Source organism: Dipodomys spectabilis, unplaced genomic scaffold, assembly GCF_019054845.1.
Source record: "Dipodomys spectabilis isolate Male_0828 unplaced genomic scaffold, ASM1905484v1 ptg000532l, whole genome shotgun sequence".
Lineage (NCBI taxonomy): Eukaryota > Metazoa > Chordata > Mammalia > Rodentia > Heteromyidae > Dipodomys > Dipodomys spectabilis.
The window spans coordinates 262,608-276,534 of NW_024871209.1; the positions used below are offsets into that span (position 1 = coordinate 262,608).

At 51.4% G+C, this 13,927-nt stretch overlaps 1 protein-coding gene across 2 annotated transcripts in view; it reads right to left on the reverse strand.

Moving 5' to 3' along the window:
* Positions 1 to 13,927, reverse strand: part of Tbc1d14 (TBC1 domain family member 14) — a 54,470-nt gene that overhangs the window by 20,445 nt on the left and 20,098 nt on the right. Inside the window, exons 1-5 of one of the 2 annotated variants that reach the window (XM_042670268.1) lie at positions 13,749 to 13,876; positions 8,664 to 8,782; positions 5,804 to 5,886; positions 3,212 to 3,329; positions 1,230 to 1,336 (exon numbers count right to left, since the gene is read on the reverse strand). In XM_042670268.1, coding sequence (XP_042526202.1) covers positions 1,230 to 1,336; positions 3,212 to 3,329; positions 5,804 to 5,886; positions 8,664 to 8,782; positions 13,749 to 13,751 — 430 coding nt within the window. In that variant the 5' untranslated portion in view covers positions 13,752 to 13,876. Of the gene's footprint in view, positions 1 to 1,229; positions 1,337 to 3,211; positions 3,330 to 5,803; positions 5,887 to 8,663; positions 8,783 to 13,748; positions 13,877 to 13,927 lie in introns of those variants that run through there. The other variant, XM_042670267.1, reaches the window with a different exon arrangement.

The following is a 13,927-nucleotide window of genomic DNA, read 5'->3' on the forward strand; positions in this document are numbered from 1 at the left end:
CGGTGAGGCTGGGGTCAGGGAGGCCCCACAAGGTGCCCAGTGTCTGCCATGTGCAGGGAACTGGGGTGGGCACTGGTGTCAGAGCCAATCGTCAGACAGTGGAGACGGCTAATCACTCAGATATAGCTTAGAGGAAGGTTCAGACGAATCAGCTGCCCAGCCAGACCCACTAGATAACAGTGCAGCAAAGGCTTTCATTTAAATAAAATCAACCCAGACATCAGTGAGAACCAAAAATTAAGCACAGATGCAGCAGTTCTGCACCTAACAGCCAATTTGCACAGGCAGGGTTCTTGATCAGAGCCTAGAAATTCTTTAAGAACACAGACCAAAATGAGTACTTAGCCACTTCTGCAGTGGTCACCTGAGGGTGATTTTTAAATCATACTTTCACACCATCCGTGTCATACTTTGTCATGTGTAAAGGCCCTAAAGATAAGTTCTGGCAGGTACGGATTTGGCCAGAAAAGGCACTTTGAGGCTGCAGACTGCCCAGACCTCCCTTATCAGATGGCCAATCACCACCTACCCCTCAGCTATGCTACTCAACAAGTCAGGGATAACCAAACCATTGAGATGCAAACAGCAACCTGACCAAAGCCAGAAGGTACAAGCTGTTCTGCCCCAAACTGGAAGGCTTTCACTGGCACAGGAGGGAGAGCAAGAAGGTGGGCCAGCCGGCCCTCGGCTCAGCTTCAGCTGGAAGGAACAGGAGAAAGCAGCTGCTCCCGTGCCTGAGCTCCAAGCTCAGTCTGTGAGCTCCCATGGCCTTGGGACACCCAGATCCCTGCCCAGCAGTCGGGCCCACCTGAGATTCACACATCTGAGCTTCAGAAGTGAATCGGGGCATGCACACTGGGCACAGAGCACACAGTGACTGACAGCATGAGAACCCCAAGCGTGACACTCCAGTCCAGTACCACAAGGACATCAGCCCTAGAGTGATATGCCGTCCACCCCGCCCCAGTATGAACAGCAGTCCAGCCACATGCCCCGCCAAGGCTCACCTTCTACAGGACTCTGATGAGGGTTCACGTTGGAGCCCCCAGCCCCCCCATCCTGCTTTGTTCAGAACATCTGCCCTGGCCTCTCAGCCAAGTGAGACATCACAGTGCACCCACCTCCCAACTGCCCTTCTTAAAGATGCAGCTTCCTGGCAATGCTGTCTTTAAGGGACCAACAAGGACACAGAGGTTTCCCCTGGGCCTCAAACCTCGCAGGCCACTCACCGTGGGTGATGTTCAACTCATTGCCAATGGCCAAGCTCCAGACTTTGCCTCTCACACTTGGCGGGATTCCCTGCCACCACAGATCTCGAACTTTCCTAGAGCACCACCTGGAGAGAATAGGAACATGGTTTCTGAGTTTGTTCTCTGTGAAGAAAGGCTTGTCATGCCTCATGCCATTAGGGCTGAAAACACACCAGCCTGGCCCTCAGGGAGCTCGCCATCTGGGTTGTCCTGCAAACCAGCAGGCTAGCCACCTTACAGAACCAAGTACAGAGTAGCAGAGCTCACACACATGAAGGACAGGGTCACACCTGTAACCCTAGGGATCTGAGGATCATGATTAGAAGCTAGCCCAAGCAGGAAAGTTCATGAGACCCTCCAAAAATTCAGAAGTAGAGCTATGGCTCAAGTGGTAGAATACTAGCTTTGAGCAAAGAAGTTCAGGGATAGCACCCAGGCCCTTAGTTCAAGTCCCAGGACCAGTGGGCATGCGTATGTGCTGTATGCGCGCGCACGCGCATCAACCTGTAGGACTGCAAACAGCTGGAGGTGGGCAAGGAGGGTCAGATGGCTCTGCTAGAAGTGGAAGGGAGGCCCCCAGGGGTTTTTCAGGGCAGCCTTCAGGGACAGGAAGGGACAGCCACACACTAGATAGTTCATCTCACCCTGAAGGTAGGGCAAGCTTACTAACTGGGTACATTCTAATGGCGCCATCGTCCTTCACACTGATCACAATGAACACACCCTGCCAAAAGACTGGCTGAGGGCACAGGCGCCAGCCCCACAAGTCCTCCTGAGCCCAGCTCGGCTGTGAGCAGCAGCCCGGAGGCTGTCAGAGTGCATCCTGACGCCACCAGACCTGTGGGTGTGCAGCCGCTTGCTTCTCCTCTCCCTCTCAACTCCAGAAGCTAAGCCGCCCCTCCCTCAAGGCTGCAACACGTAGTACATGGGTAGAGCACAAAGCACCCTGCATTGTGCCTGGCACTGGATGGCAGCTATTGCATGTGCCTCCAGACCTCACCCTCCTGGGCAGGGTAGGAAAGAAGGGGCCACACACATCCTGCAAGGCCTGAGAACCTCTGCTTTGATTACATGGCCTTGTTTCAGAAAAAGCATTCAAGGTTTGCTGGCAGTATCCAGCCTCTGAGGGACACTATCTAGAAAAGCAAGCTCTAAGCACAGTGTGTTTCCCCAGCAGAGACCTCAATAGGGCTGTCTGGTCCCTTTGTGACACCCCGTGAGTGTAAGGAATCCCCAGCACTGGGCCAAGAGGGACAAGAGTGAGGGACCCCTGCTCCCCATGGCCTCTCCATGGACCTGGCACTGCTACCTCCACACTGGCCTCTCCATGCTGACCAACAGGAGGAAAATGTAAGGTCCAGCTGGCCCTCAGAAGTGAGGATGCCACAGCTGTAGCAGACCCCACCGTGTGTGCCCCGCACTGCCGGGGGGGGGGGGGGGGGGGCACATCAAAGACAGCCCAGAGTCCACCCTCAGAGAGAAGCAGCTGGAGCACACAGCCTCCACACCCCAGGGTGGTCTTCCACAGCTTAGACCAGGGTGGGGACAGGAAAGCCCTTCCTGGGGAGACTGAGCCCTCCAGAACAAAGAGGAGTGGGCAGGGTGAAGTGGTCCAGGACCAGATCAATTGTAGGCACAGGAAGCAGGACATGCAAATGTCCTGAAACTGAAAAGCAGCAACTCTGGCTGGGGGTCCCCCTGGGGCTGCAATCAATGGAGTAGAAAAGGAAGGAGGCGGGACTGCCATCTCACTAAGCTAAGCTAGAGTTTTTATACCGAGAACCACACCAAGCCACTGAAATGGGAAGTAGGGGGTACACAGGTGTGGGTTACAAAGTCAGTACAGGCTACTGAGCAGATGAATGGAAGGAGCCGTCACAGAGGCAGGAACCATGTGGCTGGGCCAAAGCAACTGAGGCCAGTGGCCCACAGCTCAGCGGCGCTGCGCAGCCGCAGCTTACATGGTGTCCCAGTTGGGCAGGATCTCATTATTCCACGTAAGCACAGCGTTCCCGATGCTCTCTTCCACTCGGCATCGTTCCTCCAGCTGCTTTTTCCTCCGCTGGGCTTCTTTAAGCTCTAGAAACCACAGCAAAAAAAAAAAAAAAAAAAAAGAGAAAACATCCATTAACCAGTACCCACCACATTCAAGCCAAAAGATTTCTCTCAAGGGCTGGGACGGTGGCTCAGTGGTAGAGCGCTTGCCTTGCATACCTGAGGCCCTGGGTTCGATTCCTCAGCACCACATTTGCAAAAAGAAAAAAGCCGGAAGTGGCGCTGTGGCTCAAGTGGTAGAGCGCTAGTCTTGAGCTGAAGAGCTGAGGGACAGCACCCAGGCCCAGAGTTCAGGCCCCACAACCAGACCCCCCCCCCAAAAAAAAAAAAAAAAGATTTCTCTCAAAAGAGTCAGGCTGCAAACACCAGGAAACCATGCAGAAGCAGAGCAAATGTTAGCTCCCAGGCTCACTGCACAGCCATGGAAATACCTTCTTTATTCACTTATTTACTTACTTAGTTTGAGACAGGATCTCACTATACAGTCCAGGGCTCACACTTGAGCTCTGTAGCCTCAGGCTCCTGAGAGCTGGACTGATAGGCATGCATCACCACGCCTGGTCCCTCAGGGATTTTTGAATACCAGCTCCATCCATCTGTTAGTGTTTTAATTATATAGTTTATTTTGATTTCATTTTTTGAGTGCTGACCCTGGGACTTGAACTAAGGATCTGGGCATGATTCCTGAGCTTTTGTGCTCAAAGCTAATGCTCTACCGCTTACTTGAGCCATAGCTCTACTTCTGGCTTTTTGGTAATTAACTGGAAACGAAAAGTTCATGGACTTTCCTTCTGGACTGGCTTTGAACCACAATCCTCCTCAGATCTTAGTTTCCTGAACAGCTAAGATTGCAGCCATAAGCCACCAGTACCCAGCTAGTGTTTTAATCATAACATAGGCACAGAGAAGTATATAAATACTAACATGATCCAGTTTATACAAAATAGTGAAGCCCATGAAGCTGTCCCAACCTAAGCAAGGCAGATCTCCAGAAACCCTTCTAGAGGTGTCATCTGGCTCTACTCTTCCCAAGGTGACCTCTAGGCTAAGCTCATTCCTAACAGTTCCTAATGGCTTGTGCATCTCTCCTATATAGCAGGAGTACTCAATTTACACACACTAGAGCAAACGCTGCATTCCACATCCCAATTCAACCAACCGCACATAGGAAATATGGGGCAGTGGGGCTGGGGGGGGAGGGGAGACACAGACACAAATCACATTTTCTTTTTCTTTTTTTGGGTCCGGTCATGGGGCCTGAACTTTGGGCCTGGGTGCTGTCCCTCAGCTCTTCAGCTCAAGCCTAGCACTCTACCACTTGAGCCACAGCGCCACTTCCGGCTTTTTCTTTTTGCAAATGTGGTGCTGAGAAATCGAACCCAGGGCCTCAGGCATGCAAGGCAAGCGCTCTACCACTGAGCCACCTTCCCAGCCCACACATCACATTTTCTTGTCATTAGTTCCTAAATAATACACAGAACAACCACACCGAGCACTGAGCCTATGAGAGGCATTCGGTGATCAGAGACAACTCCAAGTCCATGGAGGATGTGTGGCTCCGACACAAATGTATCTTACACAGGAGACTTGGGCACCAGAGTCCAGGACCCACAGGGGCAATGAATTTCAGCCCATAGACACAAGAGGGACAACTGTATTTCTCTTGTTGTCTTTTTGGTGGTGGTACTAAGGCTGGAACTCAGGACCTCATGTTCTCGCTTGGCTTTTTTGGTCAAGGGGGACAGTCTACCAGTTGAGCCACAGCTTGCGCTTCCAGCTTTTTGCTAGTTAACTGGAGATGTGTCTCATAGACTTTCCTGTTTAGGCTGGCTTTGAACCGTGATTCTCTGATCTCAACCTCTTGAGTGGCTAAGATTAGATATGAACCACCAATGTCCTGCTACATTTTCTTTTTGAGGCAAAATATACACTACATAGAATTAAACTACTTCAGCTAGGCAGAGTTCATTAAGCACAGTAACATTGCCAAGCCACCATCACTACCATCCAGCTCCAGAACCTTCTCATCTTCCACATAACTGAAACCCTGCCCCTCCCCCAGTGCCTGGCAACTCATGATCTATTTTTAAAAAATCTCTGTGAATGTGACAGCTCCAGGGGCTCATTATCAGTCGGATAAGACAGTATTTGTCCTTTTATAACTGGCTTATTTCACTTATGATGATCTGCTCAAAGGCTCACTCCTGGGTAAGTAGTAGGTGTCAAATTTCTTTCCTTAACCTATTATATTTTAAATATCTATAGAGGATTTTAGGTATTATGAGGGCCGAATTCTTTCCTTATAGAGCCCCTATTCTTGTGTGAGCTTTTAGTGTTTCTACCTTGCTACCAGAAACAGGTAGGAGAACATTCTTTTTTTTTTGAATGGGAAAACCATACATTTTAAAGCATTAAACCAAACACTGGGCAAAGTCGAAGCTCTGTAGCTCCAAAAGCAAAAGACAACAGCTCGAGGCAGAGAGGGATGCCTGCAGTACCTCGTTTTTTGGCCTGCACCACCATTTCTTCATACTGCTGCCTGTGCTTCTGCGCTTCTTCAGCTGGTTTTGCTGGGAGATTGCTTAACAGGAAAGAAAGGGTTTTCCACATTAGAAATATATAGATATAGATACAGATATAGACATAGATATATGCATATATATATATAAAAGAGCCTGAGAAAAAACTATCTGAAGCATTATTTATAAAAGGGTGCAAAAGCTAAAGATCACAACCTCAAATTATATTTTAAATATACAGTTCTTTTATAAACTGAGAAGTACCGTTTTACAAAAGAAAAATGCTCACTATAAGAACAACTAAATTAACAGGCACTGGTGGTGGCTCATGTCCATAATACCAGTTATTCAAGAGGCTGAGATATGAGAATCACAGTCTGAAGCCAATGTGGGCATGAAAGTCTATGAGACTCCTATTTCCACTAAACTACCCAAAATGCCAGAAGTTGAGCTCTGGCTCAAGTGGTAGAGCACTAGCCTTGAGAAAAAAAAAAAAGCTAGAGGACAGAGTCCAGGCCTTGAGGTCAAGCCTCAGGATTAGCACACAAAATACATACAACTAAACTATAAAGATTAAGAAAAAAATAACAAAGCCAGTACCCGTGGCTCACATCTGTAATCCTAGCTACTCAGGAGGCTGAGATTTGAGGATCATGGTTCAAAGCCAGCCTGGGCAAGAAAGTCTGTGAGACTCTTATCTCCAATAAACCATTCAGAAAACCAGAAGTGGCGCTGTGGCTCAAGTGGTAGAGCACTAGCCTTGAGCTGAAGAGCTGAGGGATAGCGCCCAGGCCCAGAGTTCAGGCCCCATGACTGACAAAAAAAGAAAAAAACAAAAAAACAATTACCTATAATATAATAAGCAATTATTTGGTATTTCTCACTCTATTGTCTTAAAAAAAAAAAATTTGTGTCTGCACCTCAGAGCATGACTGGGCTCTCTGGTTGGGCTCAGCTTTGGTTTGGAGTTGGGTTTCTTTGTTTTGGTCCTAGTAGGGTTTGAACCCAGGGCCCAGAGCTTGCTCAGTAGGTACCTTATCACCAGAGCCACAACCAGAGCTGTATTAATCTGGCCAGTTGTTTTGTTTTGTTTTTGTCGGTCGTGGGATCTAAACTCTGGGCCTGGGCACTGTCCCTCAGCTCTTCAGCTCAAGGCAAGCACTCTACCACTAGAACCACAGCACCACTTCCAGCTTTTTCAGTTTATGTGGTGCTGAGGAATGGAACCCAGGACCTTATGCATGCGAGGCAAGCACTCTACCACTGAGCCACCTTCCCAGCTCCTCTGGCTAGTTTTTTTTTAAAAGACTGAGCTTAAAGCTGGGTGCGAACAGTTCAGGCCTGTTATCCTAGCTACTCAGGAGGCTCAGATCTGAGGATGACGGTTCAAAGCAAGCCTGGGCAGGAAAAGTCCAAGAGACTCTTATCTCTAATTAATCCACAGAAAACCAAGAGTGAAGCTGTGGTTCAAAGTGATAGAGTGCTAGCCTTGAGTAAAAGAGCTCAGGGACAGTGCCCAGGCCATGAATCCAGGCCCCAAAACCAACAAAAAATAAATACATACAGGAGTTTAGCTCTGTAGTTCATTTGCTTTACTATTTATATACATTGTTTTAATCATTCTGGGCATCCCATTAATAGCTACAAAAGGCACACCCCCTCTTAAGTGGCTGTGGACTTTAGGGAAGGGCAGTGGTGCCTGGCCTGCATCTGCCCACATCCACATACCACAGCCAGGACCCACGTTCCCTGGGAGACTATGAGCCCTGGTGCCTGAGAAGCAGGCCCGCCACCAGCACTGAAAGGCTGAGGAGACGCCAGCCAGCCGCCATCTCACACTGATGGCCCTGTTTCCATGACACAATACCATCCTGACTTGCAGTCCTCTGCACCAGGATCTCCCCACATCCATTTCCATGACCCAAGAACTAACAGTAGGAGACACACTTACTCTTTAGACTTCACCTGTTTTAAATGTTAGAGGTGGACAGGGGCCTTAGAGATTAACTAGCTTGATGTTTTTCCAGCCTTCTTGCTCTCTCCTTCTTGATCAAAGAACCTCCTATTCCAACACAATGTTCTAAGGAAACTGAGTAAATAGAAAGAGATTGTCTATGACCTGGTGAAGTGGAGCAAATGATGTCCATATCACACAGTGGACACATGGGTCCACAGGGCCCAGCCTGTCATTAGCCACAGCCTGCTCACTGTGACCACAAGAACCCCACAGGCCAGTGCAGGAAGTGCCCTACAATACCAAGGCATTCCCAAAACACCTCTTCAAGCTGGGTGCCTGTAATCTCAGGAGGCTGAGGTCTGAGGATCACAGTTCAAAGCCAGCCAGGGCAGGAAAAGACCGTAAGATTCTTATTTCCACAAGAAAACTGGAAGTAGCGCTGTGGCTCAAGTGTTAAGAGTGCTTGCCTTGAGCTGAAGAGCTGAGGGGCAACACCCAGGCCGAGTTCAAGCCCCACAACCAACCAAAAAAAAAACCCCACTTCTTCAGCATCTGCTGCCCAGGGACTCCAGAGATCACAACCAGTCTCGCATGTATAGTAGCTACTTAAGTATTTCTAAATGACAAACTAAAAGAGAAACTTCCTGAGTGGAAATGCCTGGACAAACTTGAGTGCTGGGGGCAGTTATGCCGATGGGCCACACAGTATCATTAGAGAACACACACTGATGTGGGCAGTGGCGGCGGGGGTGGGGGAGGGCAGGGGGACAGCAATATGGCCACTCTCCTTCCCTCTCCGGACCCCGCTCTTCTCCAGTGAAAAGGACTGGCGAGCTGCCTTGTCTCCTGAGGCAGACGGCACACAGATTTCCTGAGACTCACGCGGGTCTGTCCTCGAGGATGAGTGCGGTGGTGGAAAGCGGCTCAAAGTCCAAGTTCTTCCTCACATTTTGCTTCGGGGAGGGTGGCCTGCTTGGGCTTCCAGCCTTGTCTTCATGTTCCTAGGACAAAGAAACCACCGTGACTCTGGGCCCAGCCAGTTCTTTTTTACATGAGGTTCTTCTAAAAGCAAGAATGATGCTTTGTAAGTTAACTCTGAGGATAACACACTGGAAATCTTTCCTGCTAGTCAGAGGGAGAAACTGCTGCCCACAGGGACCTAACGGCTCTCGGTGGGACCCAGGACTTTGCCCTCTGAGTCTTACATGTTCCCAAGTTGGGGAAGCTACAAGGTCTCTCCATCACACAGCCCTGTACAAGGACCCACCAACTCTGATGTGGGATCTCAAGGCCTCTGTGTGAGAGGTGCTGCTTTCTGTCTTCAGGACACTAACTTTTTAGTGATGGTTATAAAGGCCACCGGAACTCCCTCACTCCAAATCACCATGCTACTGCTGCTCGTCAATGTGTCAGTTTCTGAGTACAGTGCATCTTGATCAACGCCACCACTTCCATCCTTCTCCCCCATCCCTCCCAACCCCAGCCGCTCAAGCTACCTGATTCAATTGTAGCCATATTCACCCACACTTCCTCTCTCCATTCACCTGCTCCCCTCTTCTTTCCTCCCCCGGCCCCCCAAATCATGATGTCGTTTCCTGGCATTCATTCTGTTAAACTATTAGTTGTTTGAAGGACTTACAGCACCACAATCTTGCCCCGTATGTACCGTAGTTTTAGTCAAGGTGTTTATGTGTATGCATATAGCCCTGTATATGTTTTCATATGTATATGAGCTCTACTTGCCACTGTGTAAATCATTTTGCCATGCTCTGGAAATCTAAAGGCCTCCATTCCTACTGAGTCACTAATTTGATCCGTGGACTACAACCACAAAAGCTTAGTCACATCTGGTGACCCACATTCCAAACACCCAGACAGAAGGGTGAAGGTGTGTGTGCCCGTGCTTGCACACCCTTTGCTCCCTGAAATATCAAACACCATGTGTGCTTGCGCACAAGGCTCTCAGAACCACCCCTTCAGGGGAACATAATCTAGTTGGGAAAACAGGGCAAACAAACTCGGAGTAAACCGTAGCTCTCAACTCCCCTCCAGGAGACAGCAGAAACGATTGTCAAGCAGAAATGATTGTGAGCTGGATTTTGTTGACATTTGTTGTCATGAGTGATGCTCCTGGTAAAATTATTTCACAAGTAATTTTTCTCTCAGCTAGACGGGCCTACTGAAGCTTCTAAAAAGTAGAAAGGAAAAAAAAAATAGATTTCCTGTAAACGCCAGGCTGTGAGAAGCACGTGGGTGGGACAGTTTCTGTTACCTGGACGCACGAGGCTAGAGGTAACACCCTCGACGCCCGGTTCACAGCGCTTCCTCGGAGGCACTAAAACCACCTCCACTTACCGGAGACGTGGAGAATATGCATTAGCTCATGGACCCAAACGTCTGAGAGGATCTACCTTGTGCCAGCCACAAGTACCCAAAAGTCAAAATTTTCAACATTACAGGAAACCTATCAAATACGTGTGAGGAGAAAGAGTCAGACAAGGCCTGAGACAAATATCTCATTAAGTGCTATTTATCTGATGGGCCTGGCCTACTGAATGGTGTGCCAAGGCCAAAGACCTTGTGTTAAAAGTCAGACGTCCTAGTATTTGGAAGCTCTTTCCCTTTGCTTCTACTCCATGCGGGCCTGGCCTTTCTCCCAGACCTGAAATGACTGCATAAGACAGAAAAAGACCACTGGTGCCAAATACTAATCAAGGAGCCCTGCAAAGTCTGCGAGCAGCAGATAAGAAAGGTAGGGACAAAGGAAGTGGGTGCCTTGACCACGGCCAGAACACCACACCTCAACAGTCAGGGCTTCTTGTTCATCATCAGCAATGGCAAGGCCTCACACACAGCACTGGGGGGAATCTGAGGGACCGGTCAGCACCACCCCACCACCCAGAATGGATTACGTAGATCCAGAGAGGTCAGTGACTCACTCTGCAGGTGGGCAGAGAAGCTGGGTCAGATGCCAATCTCTGGGTTCTCTGGCCACACGCCACCAACATGGACAGGAAATAATCTCATCATGCACAGCTTCAGGAAAGCTTTCAACTCTCACTGAAGCTTGTAATGCTGAGGTAAGTGCACCGAGTATGTGGGGGCCAAATAGCGTGTTTGGCTCACAGTGACTCAGGATTACAAGGCCAGAGAGGCGCGGCTGGTCCCAACCTGAAGTCCCAGGTGGCATTTCAAATCCCAGGTGGTGTTCCCAAATACAAATGGGATGCCTTTGAGAATAGTCACAGTCCTGGCCCAAACCTACTTCTCCTCCCATGGCCTTCTAGGTTTCCAGTCAGCTCATTGTCCAACCAGACACACCAAATCTAGGCTCAAGAAAAGGAAGTTGTGGCTGGGAAGGTGGCTCAGTGGTAGAGCGCTTGCCTTGCATGCATGAGGCTCTGGGTTCGATTCCTCAGCACCACATAAGCAAAAAGAAAAAAGCCAGAAGTGGTACTGTGGCTCAAGTGGTAGAGCGCTAGCCTTGAGCTGAAGAGCTGAGGGACAGTGCCCAGGCCCAGAGTTCAGGCCCCAGGACCAGAACCCCCCCCCCCCAAAAAAAAAAGAAAGAAAAGGAAGTTGCTCTAAGGGTCCTGGGAAGATAAATGCCCTAGGGAAGCAGCAGTCACCTGTGAACTTTCAGCGTAGGCGCTGCCACGACACAGCAGGGTGCTAAGGCTTTCACCTTCAGCAACCATGCCTCCACCTTCTTGCTATAACTGGCAGTGACTGTGACCACCACAGCGGTGGCTAACTAGAAAAACACACACTAGACAGCTGGATACCTCCTGAAGACCTCAGGCCTCTCTGGAAACCAGGGGAGAATTGGTGGACTCTCCATCTCAGTCTAGCTTAGCACTGCAAGTTTCCTCTGCATCCAGTCAGGTCAAGGGGCCTGACCTGAGTAACGCTGGTCTTCACTGCTAGACTAACTGCAGCCCACAGGCCCATCAGTAACATAAATCAAGCCATCCACCCTGGGCACCCTCACAGAGGAGATTTCAGGATTCTTCAGAGTCCTGGTGTGACTCAGCTTCATGGACATGAAAGGACTTCTACAAATGAGCTAATAAGTGGAGTGCACACTGCAAGAGCCGTATGTTTCAGCTGTGTACCAGGCAAGATCTGCACACTAACCTCAATTGCTGAGCTTTGTAACCTTCTCAAACTGTCTAACTTAGATTCAGAAGTAGCGTGAATTGATGGCACCACTGCTAACGCAAGACCACACCTGGCCAATGCAGCAGCGATGGAGAAGTTATGGTGTGTGGTGAATGAGCAGGTTCCGGGGAAGAGCAGCAGGAAGCAAGGTACTTGAGCAGGGCCTCAGCTCCAGACTGGGGCCATAAGCAAAGCAGATGCGGCAGGAGGAAGAGGAAGGGGACCACGCAGAAAGGAGGAAGCTCACATGTCAATAAGCCACATAAGGCCCAGCTCTTTTGTGAGACCCTCAGTCCCCAGCCTCGTAGAGCATCCAGGAAAGACCCGAGAAATGAAGGAAGGACAAGCAACAGGCAGTAGGAGACTGCAGGGGACCAGGGAAGCATCCCAGGAAGGTTTCCATCTGAGCAAATGAAGCTATAGGTGGGAGTCTGGATACAGGCCTCTGACAGCATGGGCGGTGGCCTGGGGGTGGGCGGAGGTAAGAGGGAGACCTAGGCTCCCTCTAAGGAGCTCGCCTGTGGATGAGCAAGGAGGGCGCTGAGCCAGTTCTCCTACACAGGATGGTCTCACCCAGCTGTGGGGAGAGCAGCTGGGACAGCCCCGGGAGAGGGACACAGCCAGGCTAGATGCAGGGAAACTATGACCCTTGGATTAAAATATGTCAGAAAAGACCAAAAATGAAAAAATACAGGGACTTGACTCAATAGACACTTGTGTTAAGGGGGGAAAATTGGTTTCTTAAACTAGGAAAGAAAACCTTCTAGACAGAAAGACAAGAGAAATTGCCAGTACCACTCAAGAGAACTGGAGTGTTACACACAGTCAAACACACAGGTGACCTGGCAGGCGGGGCCTGTCTGGGACAGGCAGCCATCCCCTGTAGTACCGTGGAGTGTGAGACAACTGTCAGCGGTCAGCCCCAGGACCCAGATGGCCTGCAGGGGAGCAGAGCGTGCAGGAAGAGCCACCCCCTCCCAGCCTGCCTCCCTGACCTGTTGAAGGTGAAGATTAGAGGAGGAAGGCCTGTGGCCCCAGCAGGTACCCTGGACAATGGCAGAAACGTGGTTGTCTCTATAAAAACTGATTTTCACAATATTTGAGACACGGGTGCGGGCATAGCATAGTTGGCTTCACACACAGACAACCCTTTGTGACAAGCAAGCGTCTGGGAGCTGTTCTGTCATTCGGGCGCCTGGCCTGGCCTCTGCGCTCGGAGCCCCGCTCCTGGGCGCGCTGCCTCCGCTCCGGCCTCTACCTAAGCCCCAGCGCTCTGGGAAGGGGCTCTCCCAGGCACCCGCGGCGTCACCCTCGGGAGCGCTCAAAGGTCAAATCGCTACAGAGCCCAACGCACGAGCGGGTGAAAGGCGCTGAACGCGCTGGGTCTCGGCTGCGGTCTCCCGGGCGCAGCCGCAGCGCTGCCTCTGGCCGGGGCCCCCGCCCCCCGCCCAAGGGGCCGGGAGCCGGGCACCGGGGCTCCATGGACCGAGGGCCGTGAACCGGGCGGTGGACCGGGAACCGGGGACCGGGAGGCCGGGGACCGGGGGGGCCGTGGACCGGTGGGACCGTGGACCGGGAGGCCGGCGACCAGGGGGACGGTAGACCGGGAGGCCGGGGACCCGGGGGCCGTGGCGCCGGGGGCAGAAAGGACGAAGGATGTGCCCGCTGAGCACCGACCCTGGAGGAAAACCCCGCGGGCGGCAGGCGCCGGGCCGGGCGGGCCGGGACGTGCGCACACCTGCGCCCCGCGCGCGCGCAGGGCCGCGGAGCCCGGGCCCGGCCCGGGACCCCGACCCGGGGACTCACCATGAACGCCGGGCCTCAGAGGCGCGCGGCCGGCGGCTCCATGCCCAGCAGCGGAGGCCGGGCTCCCTCCGGCCTCGGACCCAGGACGCCGCGCTCCGGCTCGCACCCGAGCTCGCACCCGCGGGCGGGGCGGCAGGCCGCTCAATCGCCGCCGACGCGCCGATCCGCCCTAGCGGTAG